At 41.4% G+C, this 15,626-nt stretch overlaps 1 protein-coding gene and 1 long non-coding RNA gene across 4 annotated transcripts in view; one reads left to right on the top strand and one right to left on the bottom strand.

Moving 5' to 3' along the window:
* Positions 1-15,626, top strand: part of usp15 (ubiquitin specific peptidase 15) — a 28,457-nt gene that overhangs the window by 3,046 nt on the left and 9,785 nt on the right. For 2 of the 3 annotated variants that reach the window (XM_085385750.1, XM_085385752.1), the window contains 6 exons: positions 376-502; positions 1,428-1,573; positions 3,313-3,374; positions 10,493-10,582; positions 14,735-14,882; positions 15,029-15,202. In XM_085385750.1, coding sequence (XP_085241876.1) covers positions 376-502; positions 1,428-1,573; positions 3,313-3,374; positions 10,493-10,582; positions 14,735-14,882; positions 15,029-15,202 — 747 coding nt within the window. The remainder of the gene's footprint in view (positions 1-375; positions 503-1,427; positions 1,574-3,312; positions 3,375-10,492; positions 10,583-14,734; positions 14,883-15,028; positions 15,203-15,626) is intronic. The other variant, XM_085385751.1, reaches the window with a different exon arrangement.
* Positions 8,575-9,832, bottom strand: LOC146650129 (uncharacterized). Its single transcript, XR_014908067.1, has 3 exons — positions 9,694-9,832; positions 8,912-9,000; positions 8,575-8,714 (listed from the first exon to the last, which is right to left on the bottom strand). It is a non-coding gene; the product is annotated as an uncharacterized LOC146650129 (long non-coding RNA).

The following is a 15,626-nucleotide window of genomic DNA, read 5'->3' on the forward strand; positions in this document are numbered from 1 at the left end:
GCATCTATGTTGGAATCTTAAACATTTAGTTTTTCATGTTTTACTTCTGTCTGTTCAGCCTGACTTGTTACTGTTGTCTGTGGTGTAATGTAGTGCTACATTCCTGTTGGCTGATTAGTGGACGGTTAGATTGTGAGATTTTTACACAGTTAAATTTTATGTTCCGTTGTAAGTGCAAACGTTAGACTTCTCTAAGGCAATCATTTCTGAGTTATCTACACGGTTCTTTTACATTGATCTTTTTGTGTGGGACAGCCCAAAACCATACAGGGTTACTCATGAATTAGGCCCGTGTCCCTCATTCTTTGCGTAGTAATTTAACATTAGATAATCATGGTTTAAAGCAGTAAATTGATAATCATCCTCTTTTTGCAGGTGGTTGAACAGGGTATGTTTGTGAAGCACTGCAAGGTAGAAGTGTACCTGACCGAGCTGAAGCTCTGTGAAGACAGCAATATGGACAATGTGATCACCAAACGCTTCAGTAAAGCTGACACAATAGGTAGGCACTGCCTAAGCAGTAGTAAGCACTGGTTTCCGCAGAGTTCCAGAGTTCCTTGGATCTCAGTTCACATTTCACACTAATTATATATAAATACATTTACTGTTTGTGGTATTTGTGTTTAAATTAATTGTTTTTCCAACTATTGTTGCCACATGATGATTTATTTCCCCTTTTTGCTGCAGGGGAAACAAAGAAATCTTGTACATAAGACTAAGTGTTTTTTTGTTTTGTTGTTGTTTGTTTTTTGTAAGTATTATGCAGTTGTGACACAACAGATACACGCTAGTAAATGCCATATTGTTTGCCAGTGTATGGATACTAGCTATTGTATCCTTGCATTGAAACATGAAGTAAAAACTGTTGTTTTGTTTCTGTTGTTGTTTATAATTCAGCAGGCTGTGCCCCCCAGCCAGAGCTAAAGAAAATAAAATGGAAATAGAATAAATTTTGTGTTTTCAAAATTATTTACTCAAGCGTGATTGACATTTTTGTTTATCGAGTTAGATAACAGTAAAGTGCGAAGATTAGAAATACAGAATTGTGTTTATGTGCATGGTCACCCCACTAATTCTCATTCTGAGCCAGGAAAACATTCTTGGAAGCACAAATGATATACAACATAGATCTAAATATACCCTTGGGATTTCAGATATTAGAATCACCTCCTGCGTGCATTCAAACACATGAACTTAACACTCTGCTCATGTTGTTTTTGAATAACTGTGTCCAAGTAAATATTTACTTTATTCTATTGATGTAGATGATGGAGTTGTTGGTTTTTGTTTTTTTTTGTTTTTTTTTTGTATGGTTGTTTTATTTCACATTTTGTTTGTGCACATGAGTGTCATGCCTTTTTTTTTTTTTTTTTTTTTTTTTAAAACAGCACAGTGTTAACTGCATCTTTTTGCTAATGTGTTTGTAGATATGATTGAGAAGGAAATGAGGAAGCTGTTCAGCATCCCTGATGAGAAGGAGACCAGGCTGTGGAACAGGTACATGAGCAACACCTTTGAGCCTCTCAACAAACCTGACAGCACCATCCAAGATGCCGGCCTCTACCAAGGACAGGTTTGAACTTTTCCACTCTTTTCTCAAATTCTCACTATGTGAGAAGAATTTGGATCTGGAGGGTTCCTTTTTTTCAAGAGAGGCAAGATATTTCAGAAAATTGTCAGATGTGTAAGAATATGGCTTGCTCTATAGACCGTCATTCCTGAGCTCAGGAAAAGATGTTTTAGTTCTAGTTTCCGTTGGATATGGTTTCCCTCGTATTGTTTGGCAGATACGAGTACTTTTTCAGGTCATATCAGAAAACTTGTCTTTTCTTGATCTACTTAGAATCTGCATCCAAGAGGTTATTTTTGTTGATCCATCCATTCTTTTTGTCTCTGCTCCTCCTATCTAAAATTAAAATAAACAGCTATTGCAGATAATGGAAAACCACAAGATTGTGTTGTTTAGCCTTTTTCTAGCTGTTGCAAGAAAAAGGCCTGTAAGTTAGAACACTTGAACTCCTGAAATTAAGATTCAACTTTAAAGACCTTATAGTAAAGCTAGTTTGAGGCCGGCTCATGAACTAGAATTTTCGCGCATAGAACCTGACATCAAACTGACTGCGGACTTTACATATTTATTAATTTAAACATGTGGCTGCAGTGACTCAGCAGGCATCACTGGGTTGTCCTACTTACCTGCTGCTGCTACAATCACGTTAACCCAGTAATGGTATTCAGTGTTTCCCACTGATAGGCAGGACTTGGAGAGGCTGGACAGGTAGAATAAGAGTATGCTTGGAGACTCAAGTATTTCACAGTTTTTATATAAGAGTGATGTTATCTGCAGTCATGTCACCAGTTATTTTGAAATTGTCCTGGATTGAATCTGGTAACAGCAGTCACTGTTCTGCTGTTTTTGAAAGCCTCTTTAATTAAAACCTGCACCAAGTGAAGAACTGCTTTATTTGTTGCTACAGTAAACTCATCAACGCTGCAGAACAAAACAAGGACCTCCGTTGACAACTTGGGTCATGACGCCAGAGTTGGAAGTCCGTCTGTGGGACAAACCTGTTGACATTTCTCTACATATTTAGAGGCACCTTGTCTACAATATCTTTTACTTTTTTCTAAAGTGTGGGTGTGCCTTCTTCTGCATAGTCATGACCTTACACACCAGTACTCCACCCTGCTGCCACAAATGGATTCTAAAGCTGTCACATATAAAATATAATAGCTACTTTCAGCCAATGCTTTGTCACAAGGATTCACCACAGGGGTAGCTCCACGTATTCCATTGGGGAGAATTTTATGGTAAATGGTAAATGGCCTGCATTTGTATAGCGCTTTTCTAGTCCCTAAGGACCCCAAAGCGCTTCACACTACATTCAGTCATATACACATTCGCACACTGGTGATGGCAGCTACATTGTAGCCACAGCTGCCCTGGGGCGCACTGACAGAGGCGAGGCTGCCGGACACTGGCGCCACCGGGCCCTCTGACCACCACCAGTAGGCAAACATGGGATATCTTGCCCAAGAATATTTGTCATGCAGCCAGGAGGCAGCCTGGGATCGAACCACTGACCTTCTGGTTAATGGCTGACCTGCTCTGCCACCTGAGCTACAGCCACTCCGAATGACGCTAAAGGGATTTGTGTGAGGTCAAATCGGGGATCTTTGACTTGTTGGGAAGATAAATTCAGATAAAGCAAGCCAATAACACTTGGACACAGAGTAGAATTTCAAATGTCTGGTGTGTTTAAAGTAGTGGAAGCAGATGGATCCCTCTTTTCTTTCTGCCTTCTCCCGCAGGTTCTCGTAATAGAGCAGAAGAGCGAGGATGGCACATGGCCCCGAGGCTCCACGGCACCCAAGTGAGTGAATGACACACTGCCTGGCTTACATTTCTTTGGCTCTAATGAGTTGTACCACAGTAATGGAATCAGATTCCTACTTTGTACTCTAACAATACTGTCACTTTACTAAAAGCTACACGTAAGCAAAGTATTATTGAATGGCAGATAACTTGTATGTAGTCAGTTTGAAGAAAAACAGTAATGTGATGTGACACCACATCAGATTTCCTGCTGTGGGGATCTCTCCCATCGATCTTGCCATTATCTTCCTCTCTGGAAAACCTGCAGAATTAAAAGTGTATTGGTTTTAAAGTTTCCCTGCCACATCACTGCAGCGCTGCATCATCGTCAAAGATTTCCGCCCCTTGTGACTTTGCCTGAGTTTCCTTCTTTTTTTGCTCGACCTTTTGTTGCTGACATATAGGGATGGGTATCGTTTAGGTTTTATCCGATACCGGTGCCAAATCTGTACTTTTGAAACGGTGCCGGTGCTCAAACCGGTGCTTAAAGAATGGAGAACACAAAATTGGTCCAAAAACCTCTCATGTTCAGCTGGTTTTTGTAAAAAGATAACAATGTTAGCCTTTTCTGCAGCTATGGGGCATATATGATATCACTCTTGGCTGGAAGCAGTGCTTAAACAATGGAAAAACCACAAACTTTATCCAAAAACCTCTCATGTTTAGCCGTTTCCCTCTTTTTCTTTGGTCATTTTAGCCTTTTTGGCCAGGGTGAAGGGAGTATCTGCCATCAAACAAGAAGACAGCCGCATGTAGCTATGATGATGTTTGCTAGTTCACCTTACCTGCATTAATGTAATAACGTGGTTAGCCTACTCAACGTAAATTACACACGAACAACATTAAGCTACTCACGCAGAGAAGAACGGCTGCTGCTGCATCATCATCCGTCATCATTTCTGCTACACTGGCAGGGCTAGGGGCCAGGGGCCCGTTCTTCGTACCTCGCTAAGTAGGTTAGCCGGATTAGATTGTTGACGATTTCGCGTGATCCTGGATCAGTCGGTTCCCCGAAGCTCATCCGGGACTTGCTGTCATAGCAACAGAGCCGTAAGCGTAAACCTGCTCGGGAGCAGGTTTACTTTATGTAAACAGGATTAGATCGCGGCCACGCAGGTATGTCCGCGTCATCATACGAAAGCAACAGCGATATTCCACCACTGTTTCACCATAAATAAATAACATCAATGTAACTAAAGACAATGCAGCACCTGATCCATTTATTGATTTCACACAGGTCATTTCCTAAAAAAGGGAAATGTACTATTAACATTCTATTACATGTATGTGATTATTACAGATTTAATTCATATTTCAGAGTAGCAATTGTAAATTACTTCGTGTAATCAAGATGAGAGACCACGGCTATAAAAGCGAAGGTGGATTTGGGAAGCCTGTCGCAGCCATGTCCTGTCCGTATACGCGAGCCACCCATTGCGGAAGGTGCAAGATTGATAAGGAGAGTCCTCAGAATTCAGCGTATATTGCGGGACAGACAGGATCCTTTAGCTCAGCGCGACAGTGTGCTCATAGAGAGATATCGATTTTCCCGTGAGGGTATTATTCACTTAACCAACTTGTTGACGAGGGGGTGCAGGACCACCACCTGTCTTTTTTTCCTCTGCCCTTTTCTTGGTTGCTGTTATAAACAAACAGATTATTCCAGGGTCTCTTTCCAAGAGACTAAAAGCAATATAAGTGATAAATATTACCATTCTGTAGGATATTCTTATATTTCACTTTTACCTGTTCCCATGTTCTAGTGGGTCCTGTCGTGGCTCTAATGTGAAAGAGGATAAAATATAACATATTATAATATAATGTAATATAATATTGGATAATATAGTGTAATATAATAAATCTACCCTACCGCCTACTGGTGTTGGCCAGAGGGGCCGATGGCGCGATATGGCAGCCTGGCTTCTGTCAGTCTGCCCCAGGGCAGCTGTGGCTACAACTGTAGCTGCCTCCACCAGTGTGTGAATGTGAGAGTGACTGAATAGTGGCATTGTAAAGCGCTTTGGGTGCCTTGAAAAGCGCTATATCAATCCACTCCATTATTATTGTTATTATTAAATTACTTACGAGTTTAATTTGTCAGCAACTTCCTGCCAGCCCTCGCTCCTTGCTTTTGCAGCCTTTGCAGTGTTCCCTTGCGTTCTGATTAAACTCTGAAACTCCTGAAATCCCTCACTCAAGAGTTCTTGCTCTGCTGCCGAAAAATACCGAGCCGAGCGCGCTCCGTCGACATTTTCGCCGACCAATCAGAGGGTTGCCGATCAATGTTTCTACTATCGATGCGTGGCCCCTTTTACGACACCCAGTGATGTCACATTACTGCGTCCAGCTGTACTAATCGTCAACAGCAGGTGTGTTCGGGGAACCGGATTAGCGAGCTCACGGTTAGCGCGATGATTTGATCTTGGATGTGTCATTTGATCTTGGATGTAGTAAGCGACGTACGAAGAACGGGCCCCAGGACTCTCCTCTTCGTGTTTTTGGGGATGTTGCTAACTCCGGGTCTGATAACAGGCACCACACCCGCAGTAGATGCGCTCGGTGTGAGGTCTCGCAGCAAGCTATCAAATACAGTGCATTTCTTGGCTTTAAAAAAAAAACAAAAAACGCTATGCGTCGCCAGGTGTTTCATCGGATTCGAGGTGTTACCTCCTTTGACAGTATCACAGTATCAGCTTAAAGCACTTGTTGCAGGCTGCTGAGTTTGCATAATTTGCTGTGAAGTACAGCCAGACTTTTGACCGCTTCGCCTTGGGCATTTTTAATCTGTAGCTTATGGAATCAGAACGATGCCACCTTGAAACGAAACCGAAAAAAATATTGAAACTGAAAAAATATATTGTAACTGAAATAAATGTACTGAAAAATCTTGTATTGAAACCGAAAAAAAATTGATAGTGAAAAACAATTAATTGAAACTGTAATTTTTTTGTTTTCGCTTATAATTTTTTTTTTCAGTTTCAATCCATTTTTTTCGGTTTCAAACCATTTTTTTCGGTTTCAAACCATTTTTTTTTCGGTTTCAATCTGTTGGCACTGTTTTGGCGTCCGGGGGCGCGGATTCCGGCCCGCATGTATTTGCTATATAGAGGTCACTAGTGCTGACCAAGCTGCCATCTTTCTCTCTTCCCGTCTTTCAATGGCTGCTTCAATTTCAGCTTGACCCTCCAAACCGCAAGTAAGTAATCATTTTTTGTCATCTTTCCTTGCTGTCCCATTGGACTGGACATTAGTTTAGTTTTTTTTAGCTACATCTGGTGTGGTAAAATGCTGGTATTAGCCTATTCGTCGTAGCAAGCTAGCTTGAAGCTAATATTTGCTAAATTTAGGGACACCCGTGTCTCTGTAGGAGTTGGAGGCCGGTGTTTTAGGAACAGCACAAGATCTCATCAACAGGCAGTGTTGGGCAGTAACGTAATACATGCACCGGAGTTACGTATTTAAAATACAAAATATGAGTAAATGTATCTGTTACAGTTACCGTTCAATAGGTGATATTGAGAATACAGTTAGTTTGTTGAAATAAGTGGATTACATGGCGGTATTTTCCTGTTTCATATGTTAGGCAATGGTCTCTCAATTTTTGGTAATTCCACGCCGGTGGAAACCCAAACAAAACGCGCAATAAGAGCCTCTAAAAATTATTATACAAAAATGATTTAATATGAAGGCAATAGCAGTGTTACAGGCATCGCCCTAAACAATGTAGCCTCATGGGCAGTGTAGTCTGTGCTGCAGGGAGAATGGACTGCCATACCCGTTATGTGTCTGTGAGCGAGGGAGGGAGAGAAAGGAAAAGTACGAGCTGCCACGGAGCAGAAACGGGAGCTGGAAGCATGTAAACATAATAACCACTGCAGCCAAAAAGAGTGCCTGACAAGCCCAGCTGTAAGTAAGCTATTAAGACTCGACTGTACACTGTGTTCGTGTTTTCCTCTGAAACAATAAGCTCCATTGGAGCAGCCTTTCAACGCCTCTCTCTGTCTCTCGCAAGCAGAGTTGACCCAGACAACAAAGTAAAGCTAGTTTTCAGCTACGAGGCCGACGTATTAGCCAGAGGTCCCTTTACTACAGTTCGGAGCCGCGGACCTGTTTTATATACGCGTGGGATAGTTTTCTATACGAGATCACAGCAAAAAGTGCAGCCTTACCTAATGTCCACCTACTGTTACTCATTTATATTATGATTTTAACATCTACTTGGTATTGGTATGGCGAGTAGCCTTCAGTAATAGTAATAAATCACACAGCAATAGTACATCCATGTAGTTGTAAAGTATTCAGAATACATTACTTCTATAATCTTTGGTGGAATACATTTTAAAATTAACCTTCCCAACACTGTCAACAGGTTAGCACCTCATACCACAGTGCAGCAAAGCAGTCTCATGAGTGCTGGGAAGGACAAGCCCAGAGCCCAAAACAGACAGTCCAGGAGATGACAAGGTTAGTAAATGTATGGTGAAAATTATACTTTGTTATTTTGATTGGCAAAAGAAAAGTAAATACAAAATCTGCTTCTCACATATAGGGCATTTCCAAGATTTTTTTTTTTCTTCAAAACTTCTTCAATTTCTTTCATTACAGCTGTCCTGTGCCAGATGTTCTGTTGACCCACAGTGAGAGGCATCATTTCATAAACACCAGGAAGACTGAAACTCATCGCCGGGATCAAGCAGGGCTCGTGATCTTCACCAGCAGCTCCCTCACAAGAAGGATGAACCCAGCATTTCATGAACACTGATGGAGACCTTTGCTTTGTGTAATGTTAGAAGTACTCAGATAATCCTCAGAGGAATATCTTTAAGTCCTGTAGAAAGTTAAATATATGTTGTGCTCTCTGGTTACTCTGGTATGAATGACTCTGAATTACTTTATGATAAATAACACACTATTGTCAAAAAACAGTGAAAGAATTCCAGATCACAAGTTTTTAGTTCAAATACAAGTAACAACCTTTGACTTTAATCAGGTTTTATTTAATTGTGTCAGAGAAAACATCATGTGCTCTTCATGTAGCTGAGTACATTCAGTGTTTAAAACAGAAGTTGTGCAGGTCTGAGATCAGCAGTTTTCTGAAACACCAAACTGAGGTAGTGTTAATGCTGATGTATAGTGACACAGTTACAGGGGTGATTAATCCTTTTGTCTTTAAATTTATCAATAAAACAGCTGCAGCTTTCACTGACAGCACATGTGGTACTTTAACCTTTGTACTGTTTTCTTCAGTTAATTTTGGAGTTACTACAAAGATTGAAGCTATAGGATGATCTGTCTGCTGTCACTGGGTGGTGCTGAGGTCTGAATCTGAGGACGGCTCCTGTAATCACAAACAGAACAGAATCATCACAAACTGAAATATAAAGTTTATCTCTCAAATCTGAAAGAGCTGATCCTTCTGTCCTCACACACTCGGAATCTGAAGTTGTTCAGTCCTACAGTTCTGCCAACAGCTGTTTATTTTTTAGTTGTTTTAAAGGCCTTATATACTAACACATTTTCTAATATCATGTTTACCTTTGAGTTGTTGATGCTTTATAAATGGACATCTGCAAAGATGAGATGATGGAGCAGGTTTCAGTCGAGGTTCAGTCTGCTGCTGCATCCTGGTCACAACATACAGAGGTGTTATCAGCTCAGTATTGAACAAGAAATATTAATGTTTCAAATTATTTGTCCTAAAGGACGCAAGCTGTACAGAGTATTGCACATGTGACTTTGTGAACATAATTCATTAAAAATAATTCGGACAGTTTTTTAACCTGAATATTTGTAACAAACTAAAAAAAAAAAGCTAAAAAAATAATCAGAGGAAAAATGTAACATTTTAACTTAAGCTGACAAGCGGAAGTAGTTGGTTTCAGTACATGAGTATCGGGCTTTGCTATTTAATCCGTAGCTATTGACTAATGAGGGGTTACTGAAGTGCCAGGTTTTTAAAATTGGCGTTAATGTCGTTCCACAAGTGGAAAGCGACAGAAAACATGCTGCTGTTTGCACATATTTAATAATCAGCTCTGCACAGGAGCAGAAGCAGAGTCCAGCCTGTTGCTCTTACAGTATAATACTCATAATAAAAGTACAGTAACCGTGGTTAGTCACCGAGCAGCCCGGTGCGTTTCTCTTGATTTCTTTAGTCAGGGTAAATTCATTCACCTGCACGGGTTAGCTAAACGAACTTTACAAAACAAGTTTCCCCAACAGCCGAGTGCTCATCTTAGCTAGCTAGTTCCTTAGCTGGCTAGGTAGCTAGCTAAGGACCTAAATTACGGATTAGCTTACAAACACATTTAACTTACCAAAAATAATGCTGTGGGGCCTCAGGTCCTCCTGTCCGGTAGTCCAATTTACTGAAGAACACCTCAGGCTGTCACTTTGAAATAGTCTGTAATGTAAACCTGAACCTCTCAGCATCTGCCATTTCCGAACAGACACGTGCAACTTTGTCCGTGACCGCAGCCGCGTCGTCAGTGTTTTCTCCAGTCATTGGTCAGCATTATAATATATGCAAATACATGCGGGTCGGAATCCCCGCCCCTCAGCGCGCCCCCGGACGCCAAACCAGTGCCAGCAGAGTGAAACTGAAATATGGATTGAAACTGAAAAAAAAAATTGTAAGCGAAAACAAAAAAATTGCAGTTTCAATTAATTGTTTTTCACTATCAATTTTTTTTTCGGTTTCAATACAAGATTTTTCAGTACATTTATTTCAGTTACAATATTTTTTTTTTCGGTTTCAATATTTTTTTCGGTTTCGTTTCAAGTTGGCATCGTTCTGATTCCATAGTAGCTCTGCTCTAAAAGAACGTACATACCTGGACCCGCCTACTATCCTCGGAAACGTAAAATGATTGGCTAGAAGTGTATCACAGCTCAGGAAAAAAAAAGCACCGAAATAAAGCACCGAAATGTGCGCTGCTTTTCGTTCTGGTTACTACCGTTTACGTCAGAACGGCACCGGACACCGGTACCCATCCCTACTGACATATCACTCCGTTTATTTTGTTTCATCGCTGTTTAATTTGATCGGCACTCAGCTTTCTGGAACAGCTCCTTATTTTCCACTCTAATTCATGATCTATTCTTTATCTTTTGAAGGTCATCTGGTGCTTCCAATCTCTCTGCTTTGCCAAAGATCTCGCCTTCATCTCTCACAAACAATCATAACAGCAGCTTCAACAGCAGGAAGTAAGGCATAGTTGTGGGTTGAATAGCAGAGGGGTGGGTTTGGATGGGAACAGCCAGAGATGGAGCCTGATGTGCAGCCTGGAGTTCAGGACAGAACTTCACGCTGAAGTCGCCAGAATGCTGGAAGGAATTGGCTTAAAAATTTGTTGCTTTTAACTTATGTAAACTTTTTCTTGACTCTTTTATCAGTTCTGTTTAGACTCATTCCATAATTCCATTACTGAAGCTGTTTGTAGCTTCTCACTATGAAATTCATCTAACTCTGTTTTGTACAGGTCTATCTCTGGTTGTAATTTGGGTGTTCTAAATCTCCTGATGATGCATTTTCAGCTGTAAGAGCTGATAGAAAAGAGGGGGGAAGGGCGCTTGCGTTGGACTGATCTCTTAGAATTTCTTCAGTGACAGTAGACTCTCTTTCTATTAACAACAAAGCCTCTGGGTGCCTTACTCAGCTTCTGATTATATTACTCAAATTTGCAAATCTATTTTCCAATTGATGATGGCACTGGCTAGCTGTGGTTGCATGATTTGGGCTAATGTGGTGGTTATTTCATCTAGCAACATTCCACGAGGTTTTGCTTCTGTATGTTATTTGATTTAACACCAGACTACATCTAAATATGTCTTTCAGGAAAATTAAAAACTTAAACCTTGAACATTTGTTTAAATACAACACGACAGCATGCTGTCAGTCAGTTACTTTCAAGTTCATGTTCCTAGTAGATTAGCTGGTAATGTCAGATGATTTTTCTCCTGTTCCCACATAATGTACAAGACCATAAAGTTTCCAGTAGGAATAACTGACTCTAGGGTTCAGTGATTGATAAGATTTATAAATCTGTAATGCAGACTAGACTTCCTAATTTAAATGTCTTTCTAATACCTGCAGCCTCTTTGTGGCTGATAGTCCTGAGGGGAGTCTGCATGTGGCCTCTTATTAAAACTATGCCCATATCCACAAACTTCACAGAGACTTGGACAGAATCTTTGCATTTGTTTGCTAAAACTGACATGACTGCTCATTTCATCAGTCTTCATTTCCTGAAGCATAGACCGCAGTTGCCAAAAACTGTCTGACTCATCAGGCAATTGAATTTGGGTGGAATCTGCTTTTTCATAACTTTGGATCTTCCTTTCTGCATTTAGTTAAAAAAAAAAATCAAAATAAATAAATAACATAAGTCAGCTTGCAATGCCATTGTAGCTAACCTGGGAAATGGCGCCAGAAATACTACTATGTTAAGCTGATTATGCTACAGCTACAGGGTACTACTGCCTGGTGGCTGTAGAATAATTAGCACTCCACCCTCCACATGCCAGGAGCATTGTCTTGTCATACCCATTCAAGCCAACCTGTAACTGAATGATTAGCTGTGCTAATGTTAGCCAAACAGAGCAGTTTCTTACATTTAGACTAGCCTTGTACCCTAAATTTAAATTCCAGCATATACTGCCCTCTTAAGGCTTTTTTTTTTTTTTTTTTTTTTTTTGTGTAATGCTCTGCAATCTGTGATGGCAGTTTAACAGAAAGCAGTTTCTGTGCTTTTGACACAATGGAAAATTATAGTCTTGTTTTCTTTGTGTCCCAGTGTAAAATGCAACTTGGTTAACAAGTGAATGCATTACTCTCCAAAAAGAAATTCAGTTTATGCCCAGTCATGCAGCTCTACTGCTAGCCTACGTGTTGAGAATATTGAACTCTTGCCTAAATATATTGTTTGTTGTGTATTGTTTGACCCAGAGGCTCTCTCAGCCATGTCCAAAAGATACACATACACTCTGTGGGTGGAGCTTACTGCCTTTGCTGTCCAGTGGACACTGTTCACTGTTCCCTCCCTTCATGTAATGCGTGTGATTTACTGCATGCTGGAGTGTGTGTGTGTGTGTGTGTGTGTGTGTGTGTGTGTGTGTGCCTGCGCGTGGTAGATAATAGACATTGTGCATCACATTTCTCAGTACTGTTGAAATGCAGAAATGGTAGTCACAGGCTTGGCCACCTTAAAAATCAATATTGACAAAGAATGAAGGTGTTAAAATCAACTGAGCCTTTCTTTGAATTCGTAAAAGTATCACAATCATAAAATACTTTCTCAGACATTTTTTCAGCTCGCACGTCTGACTTGTACTTGAAGCATAGTTGCACATTTTTGCCACAGCCGATGCATCTTTTTCTGCACAGTCGATGGATTGTTGAATGCACAGAGTGGGTGACTTGGGGAAATTGGATCTTTACTCTCAGCAGCTCTCCTGTCCCTGATTCACTCTGGTAGCAGCGCTGTCATTTTTTCTCTCTCTGAATTATACATAGGGATTTTTTTTTTTAAATTAATTTTTCCCCTTTCATATGAAGTGTTCCCATATTACATAACCCTTGTCTTTTTGATTCTGTGGTTTCGGCCTGGTCGGTTTAGCCTCAGCAAGTGATGCTCTGCAACTGCATTAAGTGTCACCGTCCTGCGAGGTAGCGTCCCCTGATTCTGGCAGCCAGTCTCTGCTCCTCTCACACACTCACTCTCTCCCTCTGTGTCTTTTGATCCCTTTACCTCTCCTTTCCTCCGAGCTCATTGCGATGCACATGTTCTGCAGTCTGAGTGACCTTCAGAATACGTTTCATCTGTTCCCACTTCTCACCTTCTCATCGCCTGCCTGTACACACATACTGCCCCTGATGATTAAAAAACCACTTCTTTCTCTGGGTTGGAGTTTATTTATTTAGATCATCCCCTTTCAAACCTCTCATGGAGACAGCCATGACATATTAAAGAGGATGAAAGAAGGGTGTGTCAAAGTGTGATTTACTTAGTCCAGAGTGTCAGAGGTTGTGTTTTACCAGCAAAAGAAGGAAAAAAAGAGCAGGAATTTGTGCTAGTGTGCAGAGTAAAGTGAGAACAGTGATATATGCATGCTAGTGTGAGAAAATGGGATAAATTACGTGCTGGCATGATTGTGTTAATGTGTCTTTGTATGTATGTCTCGACTCCTCTCTGTAAATGTGAGTTGGTCCTGTGAATACTGCAGCCTCAGCTGGATGCAGTGGATCAGCTGCTTCCTCCATCCCCATCTCATTTCTCTTCTGTCATCCTCTCCCCCCTTGTACTGTCCGCCCCTCCCCCCCATTCTCTTTGCTTCTCCCGCCCTCCCTCTTTCTCTGTGCACCTCTACCTCCAGCAGCAGCAGTCTTGAGCATCCTTGCTGCTGCTGCTGCTGCTGTTGCTGCTGCTATAAATATCTGCTGGTAGCCGTAGAGCAGCAGAGAGCAGCAGGCAGGCCAGAGGGAGGAGCAGAGGACAGGACGGCATAGGACGGGGGGGGAAACGAATTGAAGCAGAGAGGATAACGAGATGACAGGCGATTGAGCCCGAACAAGAAGACTGGGAGAAATGAGGAGAGGGGAGCTGACCAGTTAACTCTAAGACAGACCAGAATGTGTGCTTTCGTGTGCATTGAATTGTACAGTTTTAAAGGTTGGCCTGTGCTGGACTTGGAATCAGATTCAGGCCTAAACTTCACCTGGACTATTCAAACTGCTTCTGGAGCTGGATTGGCTTGAGCTGAGTTAAGACTAAGACTCAACAGTCAAAACTGGAGCCGGACCGTCCTTTCTGATCTCAGATACCCAAACTTTTCATACAAGGGACCCAAGAAAACCCCATCGAAGCTGCTGGCTGTCTAGTTTCGTGCGGACATGCAGGCCATCAAGGGCCGGGGTGGGGCTGAGATGTCATGCTCCTGTGTTGCTGGTGGTGCCTGAGGCCTGAGGCGGTGGAGCTGGATGGCAGGAGGGTGGACCACCGAGTGTTGAACTGCGAGGCAACTGCCTCCACCGCCATCGCAGCAGTTTCCCTTGACCAGTGGGAGCCAGAAACGGCCAACGCTGCTTTATCGAGCTCCCAGAGGTCTGCTGATTGCTGCAGCTGGGCAGGCCTATCTTAAGGCTCTTAATAATTGTCTAGGAAGCTGTAAAGAGAGGGGATGAAATAGTGAAGCTGTGTACCTTCTAGTCTTTGTAAAGTTTTGTTGTTTGTTAAAAACTTTAATTTGATTTAGTGTAGATGTTGTCTGTTAGTATTAGATTTCTCTGTTCATCAGTGTTCATGACTTTCCACAAACGACCCTGTTTAATCTCTCAATGTCTGTATGTTGATTGTACAGTGTGAAGAATTCGAGCTATAGTCTACCATCCTACCACCCTTACAGCAACAGTTATGACTACTCGGACCAGAGCAGGCAGAGCGAGCGCTCAGGCTTGTGTGGACTCTCAAACCTGGGCAACACCTGTTTCATGAACTCTGCTGTGCAGGTAATCTTTTCATGGAGCTCTTTAGAGTCTGGAACTATGCTAATTAGCACGCCAATGTTTACTCAAAATTCTACAGAGAAAACTTCAAAAAATAAAAAATCCAGTTAATTTGAAAGATATTTTTCTCTCCTGTTTTTGCGTTTTAGTGTTTAAGCAATACCCCTCCGCTGACGGAGTACTTCCTCAAAGACAAGTACACAGATGAGCTGAATGAGGACAATCCACTGGGCATGAAGGGGGAGATTGCCAAAGCCTACGCGGAGCTTATTAAACAGCTGTGGTCAGGCAAATACAGCTACGTCACCCCGAGGCCTTTCAAGGTAATTCCTTGGAAAAAATATATTAAATGTGTGAAGGAACCTTCATCTTTGAATCTTCACATGTGTTAAAAAACTATTTTTGATCGATGTTGGACAGATGAAGGCTTGCATCAATCTGTAGGAGCTAATAATCTCATGATGGCACTCCCCAATGAAATGCATAAACAGACATGGACATTGCATGGCCGCCGGCCACATCCAGTCCATTGGTAGGCCCTGTGAGGTCGATGGGACATTAAAACATAGTTAAAAAATCATTTTTCTCTCTTTTAGCCACCAAATATTCCCCATAAGAGAATAGCTTATTTTGTGTTTGTTGTTGTTGTTTTTTTGTTTTTGTAGTTTGTGGGAAATGAAAATTTGTCACTTGCACTTTAATTTGAGTGTTTTATTAAGGTGAGTGTGTTTATCCTGAAATTTTGAT

The sequence above is a fragment of the Rhamphochromis longiceps genome, linkage group LG17, assembly GCF_057381845.1.
Source record: "Rhamphochromis longiceps isolate RC_006_pf linkage group LG17, R_longiceps_female_GT1.1, whole genome shotgun sequence".
Classification (NCBI taxonomy): Eukaryota; Metazoa; Chordata; class Actinopteri; order Cichliformes; family Cichlidae; genus Rhamphochromis; species Rhamphochromis longiceps.